The 24626-nt window shown below is 39.4% G+C and overlaps 1 protein-coding gene across 6 annotated transcripts in view; it reads left to right on the top strand.

Annotated features, from left to right (window-relative positions):
- B3GLCT (beta 3-glucosyltransferase) overlaps positions 1 to 18340 on the top strand; it is a 59646-nt gene extending 41306 nt beyond the window's left edge. For all 6 annotated transcript variants that reach the window (XM_046909884.1, XM_046909879.1, XM_046909882.1 and 3 more), the window contains 7 exons: positions 3963 to 4094; positions 5021 to 5090; positions 9020 to 9133; positions 10778 to 10877; positions 11845 to 11964; positions 13687 to 13831; positions 16701 to 18340. In XM_046909884.1, coding sequence (XP_046765840.1) covers positions 3963 to 4094; positions 5021 to 5090; positions 9020 to 9133; positions 10778 to 10877; positions 11845 to 11964; positions 13687 to 13831; positions 16701 to 16868 — 849 coding nt within the window. In that variant the 3' untranslated portion in view covers positions 16869 to 18340. The remainder of the gene's footprint in view (positions 1 to 3962; positions 4095 to 5020; positions 5091 to 9019; positions 9134 to 10777; positions 10878 to 11844; positions 11965 to 13686; positions 13832 to 16700) is intronic.
- The last annotated feature ends 6286 nt before the right edge of the window (positions 18341 to 24626 follow it).

The following is a 24626-nucleotide window of genomic DNA, read 5'->3' as shown; positions in this document are numbered from 1 at the left end:
GCCTAGGATGAGTCCAGTAGGACTCATCCCAGTAGGATGGAGTCTGGAGTCAGATTGTTAATTTGGGCCTGAAACGTTGAATTAATGTAATTTTTTTATACTCTCCTACAAGACAGGTATAAATTTTGATTCTGGCCCAGATGGAAAGAAAATTAAACTACTGTTACTCTTCCAGATCATCATTCTATAATGGTTTGAAGGCTTTTCATTTCCACCATAAATCTGTAGTGTATTTATAGAGTATAAATCAGTAGCATATTTAAATGAATTTGGTTTTGTGCCAGTGCTATTCTTTCACATAGTTTTTCCTCCTTGACTCATGTATTTCTCAAAAGCGATTGGACCCTTCTCAGCCTCCATTTTGTTACATGAAAAAGCAATAAGTTATTTTTTTCCCTAAATTCAGGCCTTTCTTTTCTCAATTCAAGACTTTGTGCTTCACACTGTTAATCTTGTTTTTGTAACTTACCTCAGAGTTATTTGGATATTCCTAATATTCTAGTCTACTTCAGCACTCACAAAGCCTTTAAACATAGTGTCATCAGAAAAAGTCATTAGCAGACTTTTCTTTTATGTGCCACGCATTGATTCATGAAAAACAATTGATCACTTGGCTTGAAAAATTATTGCCATCTCCTTCCTATTCTGTTAGCAGTTCTTTGCATATGTTTCATTTCAAATTTATTGCCACTGATAACCTACTTCAGCTCTGTAGTTATTCTTTCTGCACAGTTTCACAGCTCCTCAGAGACAGTTCCATTCACACTCATTTATTTTATAAATCACCATCTTCTCCTTCTTAAATCATTTTTATCTTGCTACAGCCTTCTTGTGTGAATCAAGATTGACAACAAATCAAAGGGTATAATCTGCGATCTTTAGTGATTGTGTGTACTGTTTAAATTTATGAAGGATTATAAATGTTTTAAGATCTATTTCAGTTTGACAGGTCCCGATAACGTGCTCCTTTAGTCCTTGGTGTTTTACCTTGCCATGTATAATTTTTTTTCATCCTGTCGCTTTCCTAAGTCCTTATTTCTTATATCCATAACATTTATATCCCTTTCCACTTTGCAAATATGGTCGTGCTGTTGTTCATTTGCAGATTTCTTATTAGACATTTTGTAACTGCATGATATGGTGCATGTCCTAATACTCAAAACTGGAAGCGAATAAGAGATTTTATTTGGCATATGTAATATTAGATTTAATCTAGAGCTAAAACCGTCTTCATCTTTTTATTGTATATATGTTTCCATTGTTTTAGGAGCAGTCTGTTATCCTGTTCAATAACCAAAAGGGCAGTCTATTCTCACTTCTGAAATACGATAGTTTCATGCTAGTCTAAGGATTTCCATTCAATAATGCATTATTCAGTGGGAAATCTTAGCATGTTATAAACTTTCATAAATAATTAATATTAATTTACAATCCTTAAATGTTCTTTGTGCAGCAGAAGGATTGCTTTTTTGTTGGTTCATGTGATAGATGCTCATTCTGAATGGCTTAGGTTTGGATCCATGGAGTTACTGTAAGGTGTTTTTAAATCCCATCTCCTGTTGTTATGTAGTCTTCCAGCTACAAGATGGGATCAGGAACCATTTATATCCTATAATGTGACTGTAGTGGCAAGGCAGAAAGATATCTTTGGAGGTGTGGTAAAGATCAGGCAAGAAACATACACAAGTGTGTTTGTGTTACATGTTATTTCCATGTTCCTCCTCTACTCCAACCACCATTAATAGCTGAACTGCTACTTGTGCTTCCATCTTCTTCCATACAGACGGGTCCATCCCTTTGGTACTCTGCTGAACTTACCTTTAATGCTAAAATCATATGTGTTTCCAAAACATTACTAAAACAGCAAAGAGACAGACCACTTAACAATAGTGAGGCTTAGAGAAATAAGAATTTGCAAACTATAGAGCTGCCACTGACCTGGAGTGGTTTAACGAGTCACTGCTGACTGAGCACTGGTAGTTAACAGTGTTTACATTCACAGCTCCCAGTCATCTGCATCCCTTCAATTACAAGGAAAAATACAGAAATTTAAATTGTAAAACTGCAAACTAAAGACTATTAATTTGCACTGGTGATGATCTGAGTGCATTTGTATTATGGCAGTTACAAGCAGCAATTAAAAAAAAAAATCCATCAGTTACTTGTTCTAGCATGTTATTGTACCCCAGTTGTTTGCAATCCAAAACCTGTTAAATCTAGAAGCTTAAGTCTCAAGAATATGAGTTTGTTCTCAAGTCTGCCTCTAGTCCTAGCTGCACCTAACAATCTGGCAGTTTTGTTTTATTCCTGCTAAGTTCCCGAAATGGCTGTGTGTGGGTTTAAGGGCTTTTTTTTTTTTTTTTTTCTGAGGATGTTGAGTTTGTTGAACATGAGTCAGCAATGGGTCCTTGCTGCTAAGGAAGCTAACAGTATTTTTGACTGCATTAGGCAAAGCATTGCCAGCAGATAAGGGAGATGGTCCTTCCACTCTACTCAGTGTTGATGAGGCTACACCTGGAGCGCAGTTCTGGGGCCCCCAGTACAAGAGATCAAGATGTACAGGAAAGGGTCCAACGTAAGGCCACCAAGATGATGAAAGTACTAGAGCTCCTCTTCTGTGGGGAAAGGCTGAGAGAGCTGGGACTGCTCAGCCTGGAGAAGAGGAGGCTCAGAGCAATCACCTCAATGTCCATAAATACCTGAAGGGACAGTGTTAAGAGGCTGAAACAAGGCTCTTTTCAGCGTCAGTCTGGTTTAGTGCCAGAATAAGAGGCAATAGGCACAAACTGGCACACAGGAAGATTTTTTGGCATAGGGGCTCTTTTGAAAAGTAAAAGCTGTAAGTTTGGAATGAGTTAAGCAGAAGCAAACCGGGGTCCCAGAGCTCCTGCGTTGTGAGCTCACACAGCTCTCGTGCAAAATGGAAGATGTTTGCACATCTGTGACCTATGTTTGAGAGAGACTAAGAATTCAGAGTTGGGAGCACGTCTGCGCAGGTCAGAAGCTTTGAATACCCAAATGAGGTATACTTAATACTTAATGAGGTACTCTTTTCTGCCTTTCAGAAACTTCTTTTTACTCTAACAAATTTTTGAGCAGTTTTGTATGAAATGAAGTTAATCTTCTAAGTGGTCTGAAGGACACCCAGTCTATAACTATTCTTTGTGAATATCTAATCTAATGAAGTTATAAGCAGTATGAAAGATTTGCAGTAGAAATGGTGAGCGAGTGTAAGTGTTCTTGATGTTTCATGAAATATGGACTGAAATACTATTAATTTTATTACTAATGAAATGAATGTAAACACAAAGAATTCCTTTGCCTTCTTCATACATCACTGATTTACTTCTATCCCTTTCTCTGAACATTTTTGCTGGGTTTTTTTTGGTTGTTGAAGTTAAAATGGACAAGAATCCAGTGTAGTTTAGAATACCTGTTACATTATCGTTCAGTGTATTTTACATTTTCTGAGTTTCATTGCTGATTTCAAGCATTTTAAATTGTCAGCAGAGAATGCATCTATTTTTGCAAAGTGGAAAAGTGCTCCATAGGAAGAAGTAGCCCTGCCTATTCTAAATCATGAAAGTAATTTGAAAAGAGCAATAAATTGTGATCTTTTGTTTAATTTAAAGGAAGGTGCAAATATTAATTCTTCTTCTTCTTACAAAAGGTAAAGACTGGTTGTTTTGACATACTTGAATAAATGAAAATAGCTAAATCCTTCAAAACTTGAGTATCTATGGAATTTCTGTTATAGCAAAAAATAATTAGATGTTAGCTGTAGAAATGTGAGCAAAAGGTAAAGTGTCCAGCTATTATATCAACTAGGGCACAAATCATCTGCGTCATCTGATATTTTCCATTTTCCCTTTTGGTTTTATCCTATACTATGATTGCTTCGTAAATCTTGAGAATGTTAATCCAGTTGTCATTATTGATATAAATGTCTTCTATTTTGTTAGATTGCCCTGTATATTTGGCAGAAAGGAGATGGACCACATCTTACTCCGGTGCCTGAATTCTGTACAGATGATGTGAACTCAGATAAGGCTGATCAGTGTGCAACAACGTTCAGTAACTTTCTTCCACTTTGTGTAAGTACCTAGTTTTAAATGTCACTTGCTTAGTAAAGGTACAGTTCTTACTAAAATGAGTAATATTTGGCTTTAAAATATCTCAAACCCTAAGAAAGTATTTTTCAATAAATTAAAAAAAAAAAAGTTTGTTGTGGTATTTATAGTTATTTTCAGCCTTCTATGGCACAGGATATTTCCTAGCAAACAAATATCGTATATACTTTGATTGGTCTTTTTACCACAGTGGTTGAGCAGCTTATGACCTCTAAAATAATTCTCTGTATATTTCTCTGAGACACTGAAGTACAGATTTTCTTTTTCCACAGATGGGAAATTTAATCTTGTTTAGGCTAAAGATAAAATGTAATACAGCATTCATGTGAAGTCTATTGCTTCCACCTCTAGGAGAATACGTTTATGATATTATGGGTTGACTCTCAGCAGATGCCCGTAAGTGTTCGATGATTCTAGGAGAGCAAAATTCTAGGTTATCTGGTTTCCAAAAGGGAAACCAATAGAGTGATTAAACAATTTTATTTTAGAGTTGAGGAAATGCAGATTTCTAGCGCGTAGACTTTAAGCTTCTTTTTATGAATACCATAATTTAACATTTCTCATAGTGATTATTTTAATTTCAAAGAAGTTAAGGAAACTTTTTTTTTCAGATGAATCACTCTTAATGCAACAAGTTCACTTGCTTTTCCTAACAGTAGGCATTACAGTTCACATTAGAATATTTTATCAATGGAAAAAGTTAGGAATTTTAAACCAATTTTTACCAAGAGACAAAAATTTAGTTTCAACTGTATTACTAATATTCTATTCTACTTGATATGCTGTACAATGAAAAGATATCTTCTGTTCTATTACATATATAGACATACATATCCTATAAGTTTGTTAAAGCTAGAGCCTGCAATTTCATTTTTGTTCTATCCAAATAGGGAGAGCCAGTAAAAAAGGAAGATGTCTTTGTTGCTGTAAAAACATGTCGGAAATTTCATGGAGACAGAAGTAAGTTGTTGGTTAGTCAAGTTAGTAGTTCTGTACAGTATAGTTTATGAAATTAATATTTAGAAAACAAGCTGATACATGCTGTCTGTGCACCTCTGGGGACTAAATATTTGCAGATTCCATTGGGAAGCATGAAAGCTTCAGAGTTCTTCAGGTGGGTTGCAAAATGTTTAAGGCAAAGTTAAAATCATTTGGTGTTTCATTGTTAGTGATTGGCTGACAATATTAAAATGGAGTGTCTGAACTGAAAATTTGCATGAAGTTAGTTTATATGATGGAAATCGGAGCTGTAGTGATATTAGTGGTGCTGATATTACTACTCCTAATACCCTTCAGCGTGTTCCCGTGGGTAGTCAGTTTAGTTCTGTTCCTTGTACTAGCAATGGCCCGTGTGACTGCTTCAGAAATTTGAGCAAGCTGAAAGCTCTGTCCTCTGGTACTACATTGTGTCTTGCCCTTCACCCCAATAAAAAATAGTTTATGCTCTTATGTTGCTTTAATCACCTTAAGCAGTTGGATGAGCACAGGTTTTTTATAGTGCTTGAAATAGGATATATTCTCTCTTATAAAAATCTGGTCAACATAGTACTTTGTCAAAGTCTGGATCAGTAGTCTGTCAAGTGTACAATGCTGTAGTGTTTAATTTGGAAATGTGATGTTCTGCAAATAATAGTAGGGGGGAGATTGCCACATCTACTGTCAGAGGATGGGAAGAAGATATAAAAGCTCCTTTTTAACTATGTCCCTGTTTGTTAATGCATCCAAAATGGTAGATTTTGTCACTTTAAGTTTTAGACTATTTTCCAAGTATTGTTTTTTCCTTCAGGATAAGATTTATGTAATTCTTTTCTTGATGTTCTGCACTTGATGAAGGCCCTATTCCACTATTTTGTACTAGTCATTTGGAGATCTTCAGCAAGTAGCTTTTGACAGAACAAAATTGACTGTCCTGTAATTGGAGTTCACTGAAGACTTCTCCTTTCTGGATCCATGTTTAATTTCTTGCATTAAAGTTGAAACAAAACAAAACAAAAGCTAAAAAGTCAAAAAGGAAAATAAAGCTTCAAAAAGATAGCATAATAATCTTTCATGAAGCAGCTGTTGAAGACTGAGGAAAATTCTTGAACTTTCCTCACAGTTTCCAGTGTTATGCAATAGAGGATAATCTTACTCAAGATTTTGAAAGATTAGTGGATGCCAGCTTCAGAGAGCTCCTTTTACCTGGTAAGTCATTTTTTATTGTATGCCAAAATCTACGTTAGTGCAACAGGGAGGCTTGGTACTCGATGTGCAAAAGCAGTTCAAGAATTGACTTTAGATAGAGCTCTCCCAACACATACTGTATATGGTAATGTCAAGATTTCAAGACTGAACAGTGTTCTAGAAGTGGCACACTAAGATGAAGTGAAGAGCTTAGAAGTGACCTTCTGTTCATAACTCTGTAGTGTGGAGTTATGTCTTCCATGTCATCACTTGTATTACTACGTAATAACTATTTGCACCAGTGGCTGGCCAGAAATTTTAAGATTTCTGTTCTTTCTTTAGAAAACATGAGTTGTTAGAAATTGGAAATGATTGAGGGATTCAGTTTACAATAGACATTAGTCTGGATGGTGACATTTCTCTTAAAACAAGCAAGGAAAAGAGACCAATGCTTGAGCTATTAGCTCCCGTATTAGGCCATTTAACTGTGGTGAGACTCAGGTCTCTGCTTCACTGAACTCTTTTTTCATTTATGCAAAGAAGGGGGGATTCCACCAAAGAAGCTGAGAGGCTCAATCTCTAGTAGCAAATAGTTCTTTGTATTAAAGCACCCTACTGAGGTTTAGTTCCTGGGTTGGAGAAGAGTGAAAAAGCCTCTACAGGTGTGTCTCTGCTACCAGGTGAAGATGGGAAGTGTTATGTATTTCTGTGACACTTCTAATTTGGTGGCTTGGTTTCTGGAAACTTTCTGCTCTTGTTTTACAAGAAACAATGTTTTTGAAATGGAACATTTTGACAAAATCAGAAAATCATTTCTTGCCTACTTGTTTTTTTATCCTAATTGAAAAACAGAAAAAAGATGACATGGTATTCTCTGTCAATTAATGCCTGATTATGCAGTATTACATTATCTAATACACTTTTTAGTACATGGGAGAGGTAAAGTATTGTGAAATTCCTGACTTTGCACTTCAGAACTCCCCTGTAAGATTGTATGAACATATTTTTTGTACATAATTCCATATGGATTTTTTAAGTCAAGAATTGTTTGCAATTTTACGTAGAAGTTATAAAGCAGTATTGGCTACTGCACATTGCTACAGAAGTGGAATTGCATTTTTCTTCCAAATTTACAACTTTTTCTATTAGTGAGTTGTGTTCTTACTACTCTATCCTAACAGACACCCTTTAATTCATTTTACTGTCATCCAACTGACAGTTGGTCAATTAAGAATAATCCTATAATTAATCCTTATGTGACGGGATTAGCAGGAAGCGAGCAATTAGGTAGGCAGCAAGCATTTAGGTGAAGAGTAGTTCCAGCAGGGGGCTAAAATCAGTTATTCACAAACATCACAGTTAAATAGCAGCAAAAGGAAATGATGTAGATATTTCCTCCTCGTAGGAATGTAATTTTTTGAGTGTGGGGAATAACTTAAAATTTGCCTCTGTAAAATGTGTAGGATTTGGGGCTTTAGCGACCATTTAACTGACTACTGCTAGTCAGTTAACAGACCAAATAACTGACACTGCTAATGGGACTTGGTGGGTGATGTCAGAGAGCATAGGGCAAAATGGACGAGGGGAACAAAATGCATGTTGTTCTAGAGTAGCTGCTCACCTTAGTCATGCCCACTTGATTTTTGAAGTGGAGGAAAGATCATTGGTGTTAATCTGATTATTCTCTTCCCAACATCCTGCAGGTGTGCCTACCATTCCGCTTGGTGGTGGGTTTTTATTTTCTTTTAATGTTACTCATAGTGGTGTTCAAAGAGCGTTTGGATGTTGTGTTGAGGGACATGGTTTAGCGGGAACCATTGATGAAGGGCGAATGGTTGGACTGGATGATCCTGTGGGTCTTTTCCAACCTTAGCGATTCTATGATTCTATGATTCTATGTATTAACTTCAGAAAATAGAACAGCTCTAGTTAGAAGGGACTTACGAATTTCATCTAGTCCAACTGTCAGACTGTTGGAGACTGACATTGTTGAAGCATCTGTAGTGTAATCACTAGAGTTCTGTATAATCTACTTTAAGCGTTTATGATATTCATGTCAGATGGCAAACTATTAAGAAAAGGATTGCACTTATGGACAACTGTGAAACAGTCCTCCTTTTGAATAGAATCTCCGAGGGCTAAAAGCTGATTGTGTGATATTCAGAGATGTTCTTCTGTGACTGTGTCTCTGCAGGCAGGTGCTTTTGAGTATTAACATTGTGTTGCTGTCAAATACTGCATATATAGTATGGCTGAGGCATTTCAAAAGATGCATTTGGTCTGTTTATGATTCAGAATATTTTATATGCTGTGCAGTTGGATATGTTTCTAAAATGTGACAGTTTCAATACTGGAAGAGTGATTGATCTCTAATAATGTTCTTGCTGATGTGTAATACAAGTCCAACATAGCAAGGGTATGAGTAATGAATTCCTTTGGAATACGGATGTAAGCATCACAGTCCTCAGTGTCATCTGAATGAAAATACAGACATATTTTAAAGAAATTTTGTTGTGGCATAAATAAAGCTGTCCTGGCTGGCTTTCATGAAAATGTAAATTTGTTTCTTTAAATACTGTAGGAAAGAAAAAAAAAATGAATGTTTACAACCATCATGCTGTACTTGAAGCATTATTTTCATTACGGTGTGATGGAATGTGTCGGTTAACGGGGACATAGATATTAGTTTAGTTACTTATGTTTCAATGTCAACGACTGTTTTGCAGTACCAGTTGTAAAGCAGACTTGGGAAAGAGAAGCTGCACTTATTGAATACTACAGTGATTACAGAGACATCTCCATTCCTACTATAGATTTAGGCATACCTAATACTGAAAGAGGTAAGTTGTTGACTGCTGGCAGTTTGTCACAAGTAACTGTGTAAAGATAGTATGTTTTCGGGACAATACGTGTATTTCATGTATATTTATTGCAGTAACACATTCCAGCATCTAAAACTAAAAGAATACTTCTTTCACACAGGAAAAAGTTGGAGAGTGCAGGTCACCTGTGTATACAGATCATTGTATTTTTTGAGTAGAAAACAAAATACTTGTAAATACGATAAAAGGGTATGTGGATTTACTGAGAGAGACAAAAATTGGTGTTATTATGCTGGGCCTATTCTTGAGTCAGATTAATTGCTGTAGTGTGTCATGGATTTGTGACAGAAGGCTTCAGACAGCGTCAGATGGTTACTGAACATGAACTACTTTCTATATTGTATTCAAACATTGTATGCTTGTGTCTCGTATGCCTCTATTTAGGCACAAAAACTAATTGTTAACATATTAGAAGTTTTTTCTTTATTTTTTTAAGACAAATGTGAGTTTAGATGCTCATTTACTTGAATAGGGAAAAAAAGGCTGTGGACACAATGGCTTCAGTTTTTGAGGTTTTTTGTTCTGTTGCTTGTAGGCATGACTTTATATGACTTTTAAGCATTACCATGAGAAACTATAGGACCTTTGGTCTACTGGCCTTCTGAATTAAGTGAACTATTGTGAATTTGCTCCAGTATTATTTTTGTGCACCTTTCGTGGAACGTAATATAGAAATCTTGGGTTTGATTTTGTAAATATTTGGGTGTCAGTCTGCATTAAGTTTGTATTTTCACAAAATCAGCAAAGCCAGGATTTCCTTATCTCTCAAGCAGCAAGTTAGTATCTTTTTTTTGTTTCAAAATGTTTTAAATGGAAGTAGCTTCAATTATAATATTCCATCCTTATTTTTAATGCTTGTTAGTAACCGTAGTATTGATAGCAATACACAATCCTCATCTGTAATCTAGATGCTTAAATCTAGATGTTTTCAGTTGGATTTTTCTGAGATGTAAAAAAGATTCCTTATCAGTCTGAAGTTTCTTTTTTTTATTGTGCTGCTCATTATAAAGAAAGACTTCTCACCTTTTAAGTCCCACTAAAGGGTTTTTTACCTTTCAATTTCACTGTAAACTTACATTGAGTGTTAAGATCTCTCTTTAGAGGAAGTTATCAGAACCTGAGCTGCTGCTTATGAGTACAGTAGATCAATGTAGACGTAAATATTGACATGCAAGCAATAGACCTGATGCATTATGAAGTATCCTGAAAATATCTCAGAGTACTTTGCAGAAGGTATGTCTATCCGTCTATCATAATCTCTGCATTTTTTTTTAGTTTCAAAAATTAAAAGTAGCAGTTTGCCCTGAGTTGTCCAACAGGTTAATAGGGTGACTAGAATATAGCTTGTTTTCCAGGTTTTCATATTTCAAAGATTTTCCATACTAAAGCAGAAGTTTGATCTTGCATAGAAAGCAATGACCATTTGTGCAAACGCCATTCAATGTAATGAAGGAGATAATTTAAACTTGTATCTCAGATATTTTTCTAGCCATTTCCAAAATGTTTTAGTCCAGTGAGCACTCTTTTATTTCAATAATGATTACTTCTTACAAAATGTCATGATATTTAAATGTATGTGTTCTGTTATTCCTTTCCCTGTAGGTCACTGTGGGAAAACTTTTGCCATTTTGGAAAGGTATTTGAATCATAGCTCTCCCAGAACTCCGTGGTTAGTCATAGTGGATGATGACACACTGATAAGGTACAAGTTGCAATATTTCAGGAATTAGTGCTGTTGATGTTGGTAGGAATTCTAGCAATATTTGTCTCTTTTCCTGTATTTAAGATATACACCTCTTTCATTTGTTATATTTAGCTTTATATTGTTTCCAGGAATAAAATTGTCACTTTTTGTTTAGCACTCCTGGATTGATATTAAAAACAGTGTAAACTTGTAATTTAATAAAAGCTATGCATATGGTGTTAGTATGTAATCCTGTTGTCTCAATATATGATAAGGTCACCTGCTGTGATTCTTCAGTGTAGCCATTTATGAGTTGATTGGCTTTAGTAATTTGCAGTCCACTTTTCAGCTTGTGTTCCTTGCATAAAAGAGTCAGAAGGTTATGTAGCCATTTGTCAGCGCCACCCCGAACTGTACTCAGGGGCTTGACCTTGTTAGAAAGTGAGATCCCATTTGCATGAAAACTGACACTGCAACATAAGAAAAACAAGGCACACTGATCAACAGTCAGGATCACGTAGTCATCAACATCAGAATAAGTGGTTTGAGGAGTACTTCACATTAAATTGTAGAAGAAGGAGAATTTGGAAGAGGCTATAACTGTACAGAAAGCAGTGTTTGTAATAATTAAATCTTGTTTTAATGTCTTCTGATTCCTGGGCTAAAATGATTATTTGCAAAGTTCTTACCATGACTTGGGGAAAAAAAATTACATATTTTTTCTATGGGACTCAATTCGGAAAGACATTTTTGAGCTAATTGAGTCACCATTTGAGTAAATAGAACAGTCATATCTCATAGTAAATAGTCCATCGAAAATTTCTGTTAAAAGGTTTATATCTCTGCTTTCTGTAGAATATTTGGATTTTCTCCGATCATGTTTTTGCTGTTCACTTGAGTATCACTTAGGCTACCAATGCCAGTTTTGAAATAATTGTCTTTATGGTTTAAGTTTTTGTCTCTTCAATGGATTTTCCTCTTTCAGTATCTTCAGGCTCCGAAAACTGCTCAGCTGCTATGACCCAAATGAACCAGTATTTCTTGGAGAGCGTTATGGTTACGGCTTGGGAACAGGAGGATATAGTTATATCACTGGAGGAGGAGGGTAAATTGTTTCAGCTCCTGCTGAGGTCTACATTAGTTCCTGGTTTGAATGCAGATGTTTTGAATTACAGTACAAATCAGTTGCAGTAGAATCAGTAATGTTTCTTAGTACAATTAAAAAGCAGTGATGCTCAAAGATCCACATGTCTCAATAAGCTGTGCAGCCCAGTAGGAACAGATTTGTAAAGCAAAGTGGTTGGTGCTGAGGACCATGAGTGCTTAAGAGGGTTTGTTTTGGCTTGATTGCTCCTGTGAACTTGTGTGCCTGTTATCAGTTATCAGCACCACATGTTGTCTTGAACCACATCATGCTGCATTGATTTACCCAACAGAGTTCATCCTGCACACACACAGGCCATCTCTCAGTGTGATTCAAAGTGCTGTGAGCAGAGACAGCTGGGATATTTCCTTAAAACAATTGATTTTTGATCTGAACTGTGGTGGAGTTTGCAGGAGAACCTAAAGAAGCACATTTAGTGATACAGATTGCTGCAATGAAAGTACTCCTTTCTTGTTCTTTGTCTTTGTCCAAGCATGGGTAAAAAGTAAAACCACTAATGATTCTCTTTGTGTTTTTGAAATTCATGCAATAGTTTATGGAGAAGTAGCTGAGGAAGGAATCTTGTATTCTTTCCTGATAAAGAGTTTCTAGTAGAAAGAGAATTGTGGGTTAAGCTCATGCATGAGAAATATGGGCCTCTGTGATTGTGTGTAGAAATTGGTTTAAGTTAACATGTATGTGGTATTTCAGTTTGGCTCATATTACACTGAGAACCATCTTAAGAAGCATCTTGTGTGTCTAAAGCAAGATGTGTCTTTTGCATGTCCTAACCCTCATTTTATGTGAAAATTAATGACTAAATAAGGAGCAACTGATTAAATAAAAATTAATTAACCCCCCTAATCATTTTGCTTAGTTCCATAGGATCCTGCTTAAATAGGGTACATTCTTGAGCTAAGAAATATACCTTGCAACTTGTTGGTCATAAAGTGAATGAACTCATGAAGCTGTATAGCAAATTTGAAGCGTGAATCTCTGGAGTGTAATTTGTAATAGTAGCTTGTGTTGGACTGACTGGATGATGTGACGTGATGTAAAAACAGATGTGGAACACGCTACAAAAGTATATTCCCTCAGCTGTTGAATTTAAGCCATCATCATGTTTCTGGTGTGTTGGAGGCTTATTTTAGTGATAATGATCTACAAGCTCCAGGCTCTTGTTATTATTTAGATGAGCAAGAAAGAAACAGGAAGCCTTTCGTATAGCTTCAAGGAACATTTTTTTTTTATGCAGAGAACTCAGTGCAGCAAAGCATTCAGGGAATGACAGTTGAGGTTTAGGGTTCTCCTTTTGTTGTTTATATGAGAACTAACTAGAAAATATATTTGAATAAGATAGAAGAGAATATCCCTTTAAAATCCTGATGAAATGTAGGAGTAATTGTCAGTGGTAAAAAATGATGGCTAGCTAAGTAACGGTTGGAATAGCAGTCTAATTAGTTTTCATTATGTGAAGTAATTATCTTTCAGAAATGCCTCTTGCATTACTTATCAGTAATGACCTCAAATCTTCAAATCCTAGATAAATTGCATCGGAGGGCTATGTGTTGTCTTGCAACTTTATATCATTTAGCAACATTTAATCATTTTGAGTCATTTTGTTCCTTTAGTACTTATTGTACAATGCTTTTTGTTTGCTTTCTTGTTTTTTCTTCTCCTCAGGATGGTTTTCAGCAGAGCAGCTGTTCAGAGGCTGCTTGCTAGTAAGTGCCGGTGTTACAGCATGGATGCGCCTGATGATATGGTCCTGGGGATGTGTTTCAGTGGCCTAGGAATCCCTATAACACACAGTCCTCTATTCCATCAGGTCAGGGAGTTATTTTTACTAGTGTTTAAAATATGTTATGTTCTTTTAATTATATGCATAAAATAAGACTCATAAATATTACCAAGTGGACCAATGTGTGATGATCATAACCAAAATGCTGCTACTACAACTTACTTCTCTCTGGAACATTTGACCAATAATTCAAAGCACGAATTGTTACATGTACTGTAATTGTTTGTAAGTTTATAGCAGTTTATAGGATATTTCATTTACTCTGTAAGAGAGGTGGGTCCTTTGAAAAATAAAATAGAATGAGAAGCCACATGCTTTGAATACTTGTGGTATGTCATAGAATCATAGAATGGTTTGGGTTAGAAAGGACCTTTAAGATCATCTAGTTCCAACCCCCTGCTATGGGCAGGGACATCTCCCTCTAGACCAGGCTGCTCAAAGCCCCATCCAGCTTGGCCTTGAATGCTTCCAGGGAGCGGGCATCCACAGCCTCAATAGAAAAAAAGACCTCAGAAAACTAAACACAACACAAATATATTTTTTTTCTTCAGAAAATGGAGACTCGACTGTGAAATTTTTCAGGGAATTTATTTTCTCTGCTTACTCCAATCACAGAATCACAGAATGGCCCGGGTTGGAAGGGACCTCAAGGATCATGAATCTCCAACCCTCCCACCACAGGCAGGGCCGCCGACTTCCACATTTAATACCAGACCAGGCTGCCCAGGGCTCCATCCAACCTGGCCTTGAACACCTCCAGGGACGGGGCATCCACAGCCTCTCTGGGCAGCCTGTGCCAGCACCTCACCACTCTCATAGTAAAGAACTTCCCCTTGACATCCAACCTAAATCTTCCCTCCTTCAACTTAAAACCATTTCCCCTTGCCCTGCTGTTATCTACCCTTGTAAAGATTTGACTCCCCTCCTGTTTATAGGCTCCCTTTAGGTACTGGAATTTTTCTACTTATTCAGCATTTACTATTCTGAATCCTCTTATTACTGAATGTATATGAATATAGTGTGAAAGTGTTCCTCCAGCTGTTGTTTTTATGGCAGGTTCTGAGGAATAGTACAGATATCTTCTGATAAATTGATCTATGCCAACACAAAGGAAAAAGAGGTCACAAAACACGATTTTCCTGTCAGATGTAGTCTTCAGTTAGGGAGAATGAGATCGGAACAGGTTTGAATCCGCTGTGGAGAATAGTTCACAATGTATCTGTAACACGATAGTGGAAAACGGAATGCACTGAGTCCCAGAGAGGTGTGCTGCCTCATGAAACAAATAACTACTTTTCTTTCCTCCCATGGTAGAAGAGAGAAGAAGCTCTGATGATTTTTCCAAACTGTGTAAAACTTTCTCTTAAAAAGTCAGCATTTAAGTCAGTGCAGTGCTGGATGTTTTCCAGGTGTTCAGTTGGAAAGATTGGTGTAGCTGAATATAAGCTGAGATTAAGTTAATAGGCTGCTTGAAAATTAGTAAAGTACCAAGTAATTCAAAGCAGCTGCCAGGGTCAGGGAGGAAGTTAGCTAATTAAATTATCAGTGTTCCCCATATTGACGTTTTCTTCTGATTACATTTACTATTTAGAGGAATGGGAGGACCAGCACGCTCCATTCAGAATTTTAATTCCTTGACCATGTAAAAAGAAATACACTGATTTCTTTTCCTGCTTTATTTTATCATCACTTCTTTCAGTATAAATATGAAAGAAAGCAAGTAATGCATCTTAATCAGCAGAATTATTAAATAATTTGCTTGCAGAGGTTTGGGGCTTTTTTTATGTATGGGGGTTTTGTTTTCTTTTCAAATGAGAGGTTGAAAAAAATAGAACTCATCTCACAGATGTGTAGGAGTGGCACTTAAAGAACAAAACAAAGCACTTATTTGTAATCCTTAATAATGTGCACTTGATACTGAACCACTTTGAAAGTGAAACCCTGGCGGTTTGTAGAGAATTACACTTGAATCGTAATTCAGTTTTACTATCACTTACAACAAATCCTCATTTAGTGCACCTTAAACATAGATGAAGCCTGAGAAAAGAACTCCAGCTTTGAGTTTTGAGTGTGCTCATTCTGTGATTTCCACTGCTCTGCGACAAACATTGCTAAAGGAGGAAACCAGAACTGGATTTTTGTGACAAGTAGAAAATCATTTTTGGGGTCCCTCTTGATTGTACAAATGCACAACAGTCTGTGGTTTAAACATCCAAAACACATACTCAGGTTTCTTAATGTCAACGTTTTCTTGCCTGATTTTTGTGCCTGGAGTGTACAGGAAAGGGCTGGAAGAACGCAGCACATAGAATTCACTAATTCGGCCATCAAGAGGCTGAAATGTACAGTATTCAATCAGTTATGAGCTTAGGCATCCAATCATTGATTCAGTGTCCTAATCACCCAATTTTCTTCTTTTGTCTTGTGCCTTAATGCATCTTCCAGCATATTAAAAATTATTTACTAACACAAACTGCTTCCTGAATAAAGTTTTGCGCGTCTTTGCTGCGTTTCTCTGAAAAAAAAAACCAGTTATTTTACCACAGACCACTACAGAGTGGGCGTTTTTATATAGTGGTGTACTTACACACCATTAAATTGTCAGAGAAAGTGAAACATGCTTGGCACATTAAAACTGAGCTGCATCGTGTGAGTTTGTTGTAATTCTGTCTCTTCTGATATAACCCAATAAAGAATAATGCCGTTTTCTGGCTCCGTAATATTTCTTGCTTCTGGTAATCTTTCCCTGTCATAAAACTGCACACATACCCTTTGTTGTTATCCTGTACGTTCTTATATTTGTTGTGATATGGAGGCCACTGAATGGCGGTGCTTTCCAATTATATCATTCTTCCTTGCTCAGTACAAATGGCTTTGGTTTGTTCTTCCTTCTTAGGCGCGGCCAATGGACTACCCCAAAGACTACCTTTCTCACCAGATTCCAGTGTCGTTTCACAAACATTGGAACATTGATCCAGTGAAGGTGTACTTCACGTGGCTGGCACCAAACGCAGAAGAGGCACTGAATGGAAAGAAAGTTGAATTTAACAGGGAGGACTTATAAGCAGGAGAAGAATTAAAGTATTGATTAACGTACTGCAGATGAGAGGCAGTCACTACTGTGATTTTTGTGTTGTTCTTGTACTGATCATCTCTTTGTGACATAGCAGATAACGTTTTGTTCCCGTTACATTTCTTCAGAGTGGTGGATGAAGGCTTGTAATCAACTTTTGTATTCTTTCGTTATGCTTGGTTTCTTTTTAAATATCTTAGAGCTTTATCCATCTGTGAACTTGCCACACGTTCGAACCCATGCTAGAACTTTGCATTCTGTTTTGGTCTGTGAATGATACAACATCCATTTACATTTCCTTCGTTCGTTCTTGCAAAAGCTGCAGTTCTTTATTTGGGAGCTTAATACTGAACATCTGTTAAATGCCTATTGAACATCATGTCTGATTGACTGTCAGGAAACAGTTCTCTGAAGTGTTCTGAACAGGTTCCCGGTGAAGGAGAGAAGAGACAGGACTTCATTTCTGTGACCAGGAGCTGGGTTGTTTGAAAGCTGTGATCCTTTGTGCTCATTTCAAGTGGAAATACCGCAGGTTCCTGGTGGACCGAGAGTGAGCTTCTCGTGTACCTTTAAGTTAATCAACATTTCTGAGGATGTCACCTTCTAAATGTGACCACCTTCTAAGGTTAAGAACTGGGATTTCCGAGGTGGCCACGGGAGGTCACTGTAGCTCCTTTAGAAACCTGAATCGTGGTGTAACTCTTTGGCAACTATAAATGGGACTTAAAGATTTTTGAAGAACTGACACTTCAGTATTCCTGATGTGTGCATTTCCACAGTACGTGGATGCCAGCTTTAAAAAGTTTGCAGTATTCCTAATTTATATCATCAAGATAAGTAATTTTGTGCTTAGAGTATGTAAAAAGTGATTCATATTTAATTGTTCTTCATTGTTTTCTTTGAGTAATTCAGTTTTGTAGAAATGTTTGTACAAAAACTGGCTTCGGTGTGTTTTAAACTAATTTTTATACTGTAAAACTTCTAAGGGAACAGTATATGACACTTGTATGCTGTTATTTAACTTCACTTGCTATGTTGTAACCAAATACAGGGTCTTAAAGCCATACTGCTGAGGTCATTTGTGGTTTTGCTTTGGTTTTTGGTAGGTTAGAAATTGATTCCATTCCAAAGTAATGCAATACTTGCTCTTATATTGTCTAAATAGGGGAGCCACTGATTCCAATTACAGAAGTTGTAGAAACACTTGTTTGTGAATGTAGCTTGTGCAATTTTAAGCATATGAATAGCAAGCACATATTCATAATAGATTCAAGTACTGATTACGTAGGAGAAGTCCATGTTACGTATTTTTTCCTTTTTTTCTTCCCACTATCAGTGCCTTAAACAGTAGACATTTTACTGATACCAGGGCTGTGTTCTCTGGCACCATGGATGTATTGTTAATTATGTTTACTGTTTAGAACTGTGAGAGCTGAAAGCGGAATAAAAGCATTCTTGTCTAACTTTGATGCCTTCTTCCTCTTTGCAAAAAGAAGAGTATGGGATTCTTCAGGCCCCTGTGTCATAAATTTATCAGCTGGATGATATTCTGTGGTCAGCTGTGCTAAAGGAGCGTTTAAAGAGTTCTTTTGTTTTCATATTCTGGCCTTACATGCTTCCCTTTGAAGTTAATTTTCATCTCTATTTTTGTGCAAATTAAAAATGCTTTTCTATTGGAGTCCTTATGAAATTGGGAATCTTAATGATATCACACAATTCTCTCCACAATAATGCTATCATCGTGTTCTCCAGAGGTCTTATCATATAGGCCAATCAACTCCAACCTCAAACTGGTGATATTTCATATCTTCTTGGGCCCTGTAGAGGATGAATAGGTCAGGCAAAGCTGTTAGTCTTTGGATCCGTGCTGTGTTGCACTTGTATGTTTCTGTCTTAAAGATTGGAATTCATTCATTGCTCAGCTACGCAATCTTTTCCATCTGATGTGATAAATGCAATAGCAACTCTTAAAACCATCTATCATGAAATATTGATGTACTTAACATCGCAGGAAAAGTAGATGAAGAGTGATAAAGAATTTGAGTTCCACCATGGATTGAATGTGAGAATGAGGGCTATGAATTCAGCGTTTCATAGCATTGCAGGCTGGTTGAGGTTGGAATGGACCTCTGGAGAACATGTGATCCAACCACCCTGCACCCAGAGCAGGGTGCCCAGGGCCATGTCCAGGTGGCTTCGAAAGGTCTCCAAGAGGAGACCCCTCCGCCTGTGGGCCGCCTGTGCCAGTGCTCCATCACTGCACAGCACGGAAGTGCTCCTGGTGTTCAGAGGGAACCTCCTGTTTTCCAGTTTGTGCACATGGCCTCTTGTCCCGGCCCCCACGGAAAAGAGCCTGCCCCTACACTCACTGCACCTCCCCCTTCAAGTATTTATGGGTATTGATGGGATTACTCCCTTGAGCCTCTTGTTCTCCAGGCTGATGGTCCCACATCTCTCAGCCTGTCTTCATAGGATGTTCCGGTCCCATCATCACTTTGGTAGCCCCATGTTAAGACACTTCCTGGTACGTCCAGATCTTTCTTCTACTAGGAGGCCTAAAACTGGACACCCAGTATAGTGGACACAGTACTCCACATACAGCCTCACCGCTGTTGAGCAGAGGGGAAGGATTACCTCTCTTGACCTACTGACAATACTTCACCTAATGCAGCCAAGAATACCTTTAGCCTTCTGAGTAGCACAGGCGCATTGTTGACTCATGTTCAGCTCTGTGCCCACCAGGTCCCGTTCTGCAGAGCTTCTATCCAGCTGGGTGCCCCCAGCCTGTACCGGTGCCGGAGGCTATTCCTGCCCAGGAGCAGGGCTCTGCACTTCTCCCTGTTGAACTTCATCAGATTTTTGTCAGCCCACCTCTCCCACCTGTCAAGTAATTGCAGCAAAGGCTGCCTTTGACCTTCACGTTCCCCACAAGCCTCTCCTTTCACTTGCATTGGAAACAAATGTGGCTGTGTTTATCAGAGAGATTTCTCTGAGGAATCTTTCACATGGGGCAGGGCAGGGGCAGTGCTCTGGGTGCAGTGCTTTGATTCAGCCCACACGGCAGTCCTCTGGCCTCCTCCTGCCCATCACACAGCAGTTCTCAGTGTGTCTCTTGTCCTGATGCACCAAGTCATCATTTGTTCTTTCTCTTCCCATTATGGTTTGTTTACACAGGAATCTTCCTGTTAATGGATTATAAATTAAACAAAATGCTTCTATCTTACAAATGCTAGTTCTGCAATTACTTCACACTTAATAAACAGTGAAGTACATTTCTCACACAACAAAATGCAGACAGCCATCCCGTGATCACCAAGTTACTGTCTTCCTGTGAGGAACTCTACCCAGTGTCTGACAAACACTGGGAGTCCTATCAGAGCAAGGTATGATTTTGTTTTGCTAGAGCTGGCTTGCCTCTGCCATACCTTGCCACTTGTACACTATGTGGCGTAATTAGCACTTCAACCAAAGCTCGTTTCAGAAGCCTGTAAGTGCCCTTCCCGTCTTTCAGAATCTGGTACAACATTTCCTGCTCTTCCAGTGTTCTGGTAGTCACTGTTTGTGAGAGTCAGTGATCCTTTGACCTTTGCTTATAATTCAGCTGCTGCATTCTTAAAAGCTTTCTCCTTACTTGAATGATTGTCCCGGAATGTCAGATGGGTTACCATGGGTAGGATAGAGGTTGTAGAAATGCAGGAAGAGACTGGGGTCAAGCTGTGAATATATAACACAGTCTATGCAACTTTTATACACTCGCTTTCATGCGTGTGCTCAGATTTTAGATCATGTTACTGCTGTCAGTCTCATCAAGCTTTTCTGAGTAGTTTGCTCTGTACATATCACCACTACCACGGTGGGCTGTGGATTTACCTTAACCGCAGGCAGCCTCCTGCAGCAGTCCATTGCTTTGCTTCCATGTGCATAAATTTACCCTCCCTCTGCACCCTCTGCAGAGCTCAGACTCCAAGCCGAGATGAGTCATCTCCCACCCTGACATCCACCAGCCCAGAGACAAGGCCCCAAAACAGCACAAGATAGTGCCAGTTTCAAGCAACACTGCAAATGCAACTCACGGTTCCATGGGCAAACAACAGAAACGCTGTCCTTGGGAAGCACCATTCAAGAGCCACAACACTGTGCTCCATGCACCGAAGGCGAGGTTGTGCTGCAGACTCATCCAACTGAACAGATCCCAACAGGTGACGCTGTGGCTGAGCTTGTTAAATTTTCACTGCCTGCATGAGGCGTGAAGAGACACTGAACAGAAACTTTAAAGCAGTGAGATGAGTCAGGTTCCTATGGCCCCTTGGGATGTTTGCTTGTCAGCACTCATTTCAGTAGAAAGCATCATACTTTCGGGATAAAAAATAACACATTCCAGAGTTTGTTCACTTTTTGTGTCTACAGATAGTGAGAAACGATGCCAAAGGTAACAGGGATCTGAGAGAACACACTGTTTTGTTCAGCAGAACATTAAAAGCCTGCAAGTATCCATCTGGAAAGGCACAAGAGAGGCTGAGGTGTCCAATAATGGGTGATACAGACAAGGTGAGCAGGGAGGGCTTTTTCATTCTCTCATAATGGTTGGACTGGGTGATCCTGTGGGGTCTTTTCCAACCTTAGTGATTCTATGATTCCATGTAACACAGCTCTTAGGAGGTATACAGCAAACCTGTCAGAGAAGTTTCACAACAGGCAAGTTCTCTTCCCAGAGCACAGAACCAAACTGACAGACCTGAGAGCACGGGCGGTGCACAGGCTGGAAACTGCAAATGGATTTGGAAAGGAACTGCACTAAATCCCAGAAGGTCCCCAAAGGGCCTATGAGCACAGTGGTTTCTGAAAGCGTCTTCAAGCTAAGGCTCTGAGATGGGTACAAACACTGGGCTGAACAGACCTTTGTGTTCCCTGTGACTCTGTGTAATGCCTTTCTGCACAAAGTGCAGTTTGAAGGGAAAGCTGGGGGTTTGTGGTTTCTGCTGGTGGTGGCTGTGGGCAGTGCTTCAGTCTCTGTGTATGCAGAGCATCAGAGCATCTCATGGTTGCCTGAGTAAGGAGCCGCCTCAAAGATGAAGAGTCAACACAGGGCATCTGGCAACGGCCTGTTTTCCTCTGCCATGTCAGCGCTTGGGGAGTCCAGGGAAGAAAATTGTTGTCATGGTTTGGCTGATGGGCCACTCGTGCGTTCAAACTTAAGTGCTAATTTACCACCACTTGTGTGCCCAGGAACGTGCCAAAGAAAAAGAACGTGCCAAAGAAAAAGAACGTGCCAAAGCTCAGGCTCTGCAGAGCAGCCAGGCTCTCTTTGGTGAATGTGGGTTTAGGATCCCAGAGAAACCGAGCAGCTTTCCATGCCTGGAAGTGAGCAAGCTTTGGAGCTGATATGTTGATAGTATGGGACCAACCTGTCAGTAGGCTCTTCATCAGGAGGACTGATCACTCTGGGAAAGAGTCTCAGCCACCTCTAATCCCTGCACTACCAACAGGTGCTGTGGTTTGATCTAGGGATCATACTTGAAGCCAAAGTGCTTGAGGTCCGTCTGCTCCAAAGTCTAACTAGAAATGCCAAATATTCTGCTGCAGGGCAGAGCAGCAGGGAGAAACTCGAGGATCATAGTTCAGGATTCTCCTGAGGGATGCCTGATGTCCGTTACAGGAGCTTTCTTTAGGTTTCTGGACACAGCTGCTCATGACCTTCTAATAGCCACAGTTTCGGCTGGACACATATTAAAATGATTCTGAATGATGTCAGGTTATTCCTAGAAGACTAGTTCATCAGCTGGATGCCCCTTCAGGTATCTGAAGCTTTTCCTGTGCTTATGACAATTTCCTTCAAACCAGGTGTTTGGCTGTTCTGTTTGCCTTGCCATCACACCATCAAGGCTGCATGGCCTGAATCCCAAAAGTTCTGCTCTTTTTGGTCCCTGAAGCTAAACCTCTTGGATGTACTCCAGCTGTCATTTTGATAGCCCTGTGAGGCCACGTATTCCTTCCAGACATCCTTGGATGAGCAAATGGGAGCTTCGGTTTCCACTTTGCGAGGCCACGGGTACCCAGGAATGGGGCTAGACTTGGCATGCTGAGCTTCCCTACAGGACAGCATAGTCTCCATTCAGGCACTGAGTTTCTGGGATGTTCACCTGAAGACAGAAGGAACAACTCACCCTCCCCCTCTTATCCTCCCTGTGTTTTGCACACCATGACCTTCTGGCTTTGTAGGTTGAAAGGAATGGGCATGAGTAACATTTTGAATTACACATTTAGTTGAAACCAAATGTTCTTGAGCATCTATAACGGGTGAGCATTTCATTGACTCCAGATGGTGTTAACCACACTTCTGGCAGGCCAGGCTCTTCTCCAGTGGTGCACAGTAATGGGACAAGGAGCAATAGCCGAAAACTTGAACATAGGAAGTCCTGTACCAACATGTGGAAAGACTTCTTTACAGTAAGGGTGATGGAGCACTGGAACAGGCTGCCCAGAGAGGTTGTGGACTCCTGCTCTATGGAGATATCCAAGACCTGTCTGGACACCTACCTGTGTGACCTATAAGGGTTCAGCAGGGGGTTGGACTCAGCATCTCTTCCAACCCCTGCAATTCTGTGATTCTGTGGCTGGAAGCAGAGCTGTAGGTGCTGCTTCTGAGCGAGCAGATCTTCCCTAATTTCTTTCCCTCTGAGAGTGCTCATTGCAGCTATGTCACAGGAGAGCAGCACTCTGCTTTTACACACTTAGAATTGCAAAGCAGGCCAGGAATCCCTGCAGGTCACCTTGTCCAACCTCTGCTCCAGCAACGTCACCAGAGCAGGGTGCCCAGGGCCGCATCATGCCAGTTTTGGAGCAGACTCTGCAGCCTCTGGGCAGCCTGTGCCAGTGCTCCATCACTCACACAGGTACTCCTGGTGTTCAGAGGGAACCTCCTGTGTGCTGGTTTGTGCCCGTGGCCTGTGGTCCTGGCACTGGGCACCACTGACAGAGCCTGGCTCCACCTCATCTGCACCTTCCCATCAGATACTGACACATATTGATAAGGTCCATACTGAGCCTCTGAGTGTGACAGATGTATTATAAACATCAGCTCAGCCAGTTCTTCTCTGTGAATAAATATGAGTTTGGGGAATCAAGGCAAACAGATCTATGTATATGAAAATCTACATGATAGTGTCAGTCACCAAGTCATGAAACTTAATGTTTTGAAATTACTGATAATTCTATCAACAGCTTTTGTAAAGGAAGAATATAAAAATATTTTCCAAGGCTAACAATAGGGAGGTATTCCTCTTCATTCAGTGTTGAGATGCAAAGCCAAGGTGAACAGTTTGCTTCCTGCTACAAAGAAGGAAGATGGATGGAAGCTGTAGCATCAGCTGGGAGGAAGGCAGCGCTGCCTGACAGCTTATCTCACATGATGAATGGGAGGCTGCCTGCTACAGTGAGCACTGTATCTGTTTACCTTGTGGTCTACAGAAAAATAAAAGCAGGCTCTGAGGGTGGCTTTACTTGGAGGAGGCAATGGGTTGGGCTCCTGCACACACACACTCCTAAGCTCAGACTCATGTATTTGGGGTAAAACTCAGAGGTACTTCTTTGTTCAGTTCTCAAAGTCCATGCAAACAAAGCCTGTGCCCTGATGGAAATTTCTGTGCATGTCACACTTGGACAGGAGGACTTCACTCTTAGGGGGATGATGGAAACAAGCACAGAAAGCAGAACCACTTCAGGACGTGCTTTTGAAGCCTCCTTCACACA

Source organism: Gallus gallus, chromosome 1, assembly GCF_016699485.2.
Source record: "Gallus gallus isolate bGalGal1 chromosome 1, bGalGal1.mat.broiler.GRCg7b, whole genome shotgun sequence".
Classification (NCBI taxonomy): Eukaryota; Metazoa; Chordata; class Aves; order Galliformes; family Phasianidae; genus Gallus; species Gallus gallus.
The sequence above is the reverse complement of the archived record's forward strand: the minus strand, read 5'-3'. Positions and strand labels throughout refer to the sequence as shown.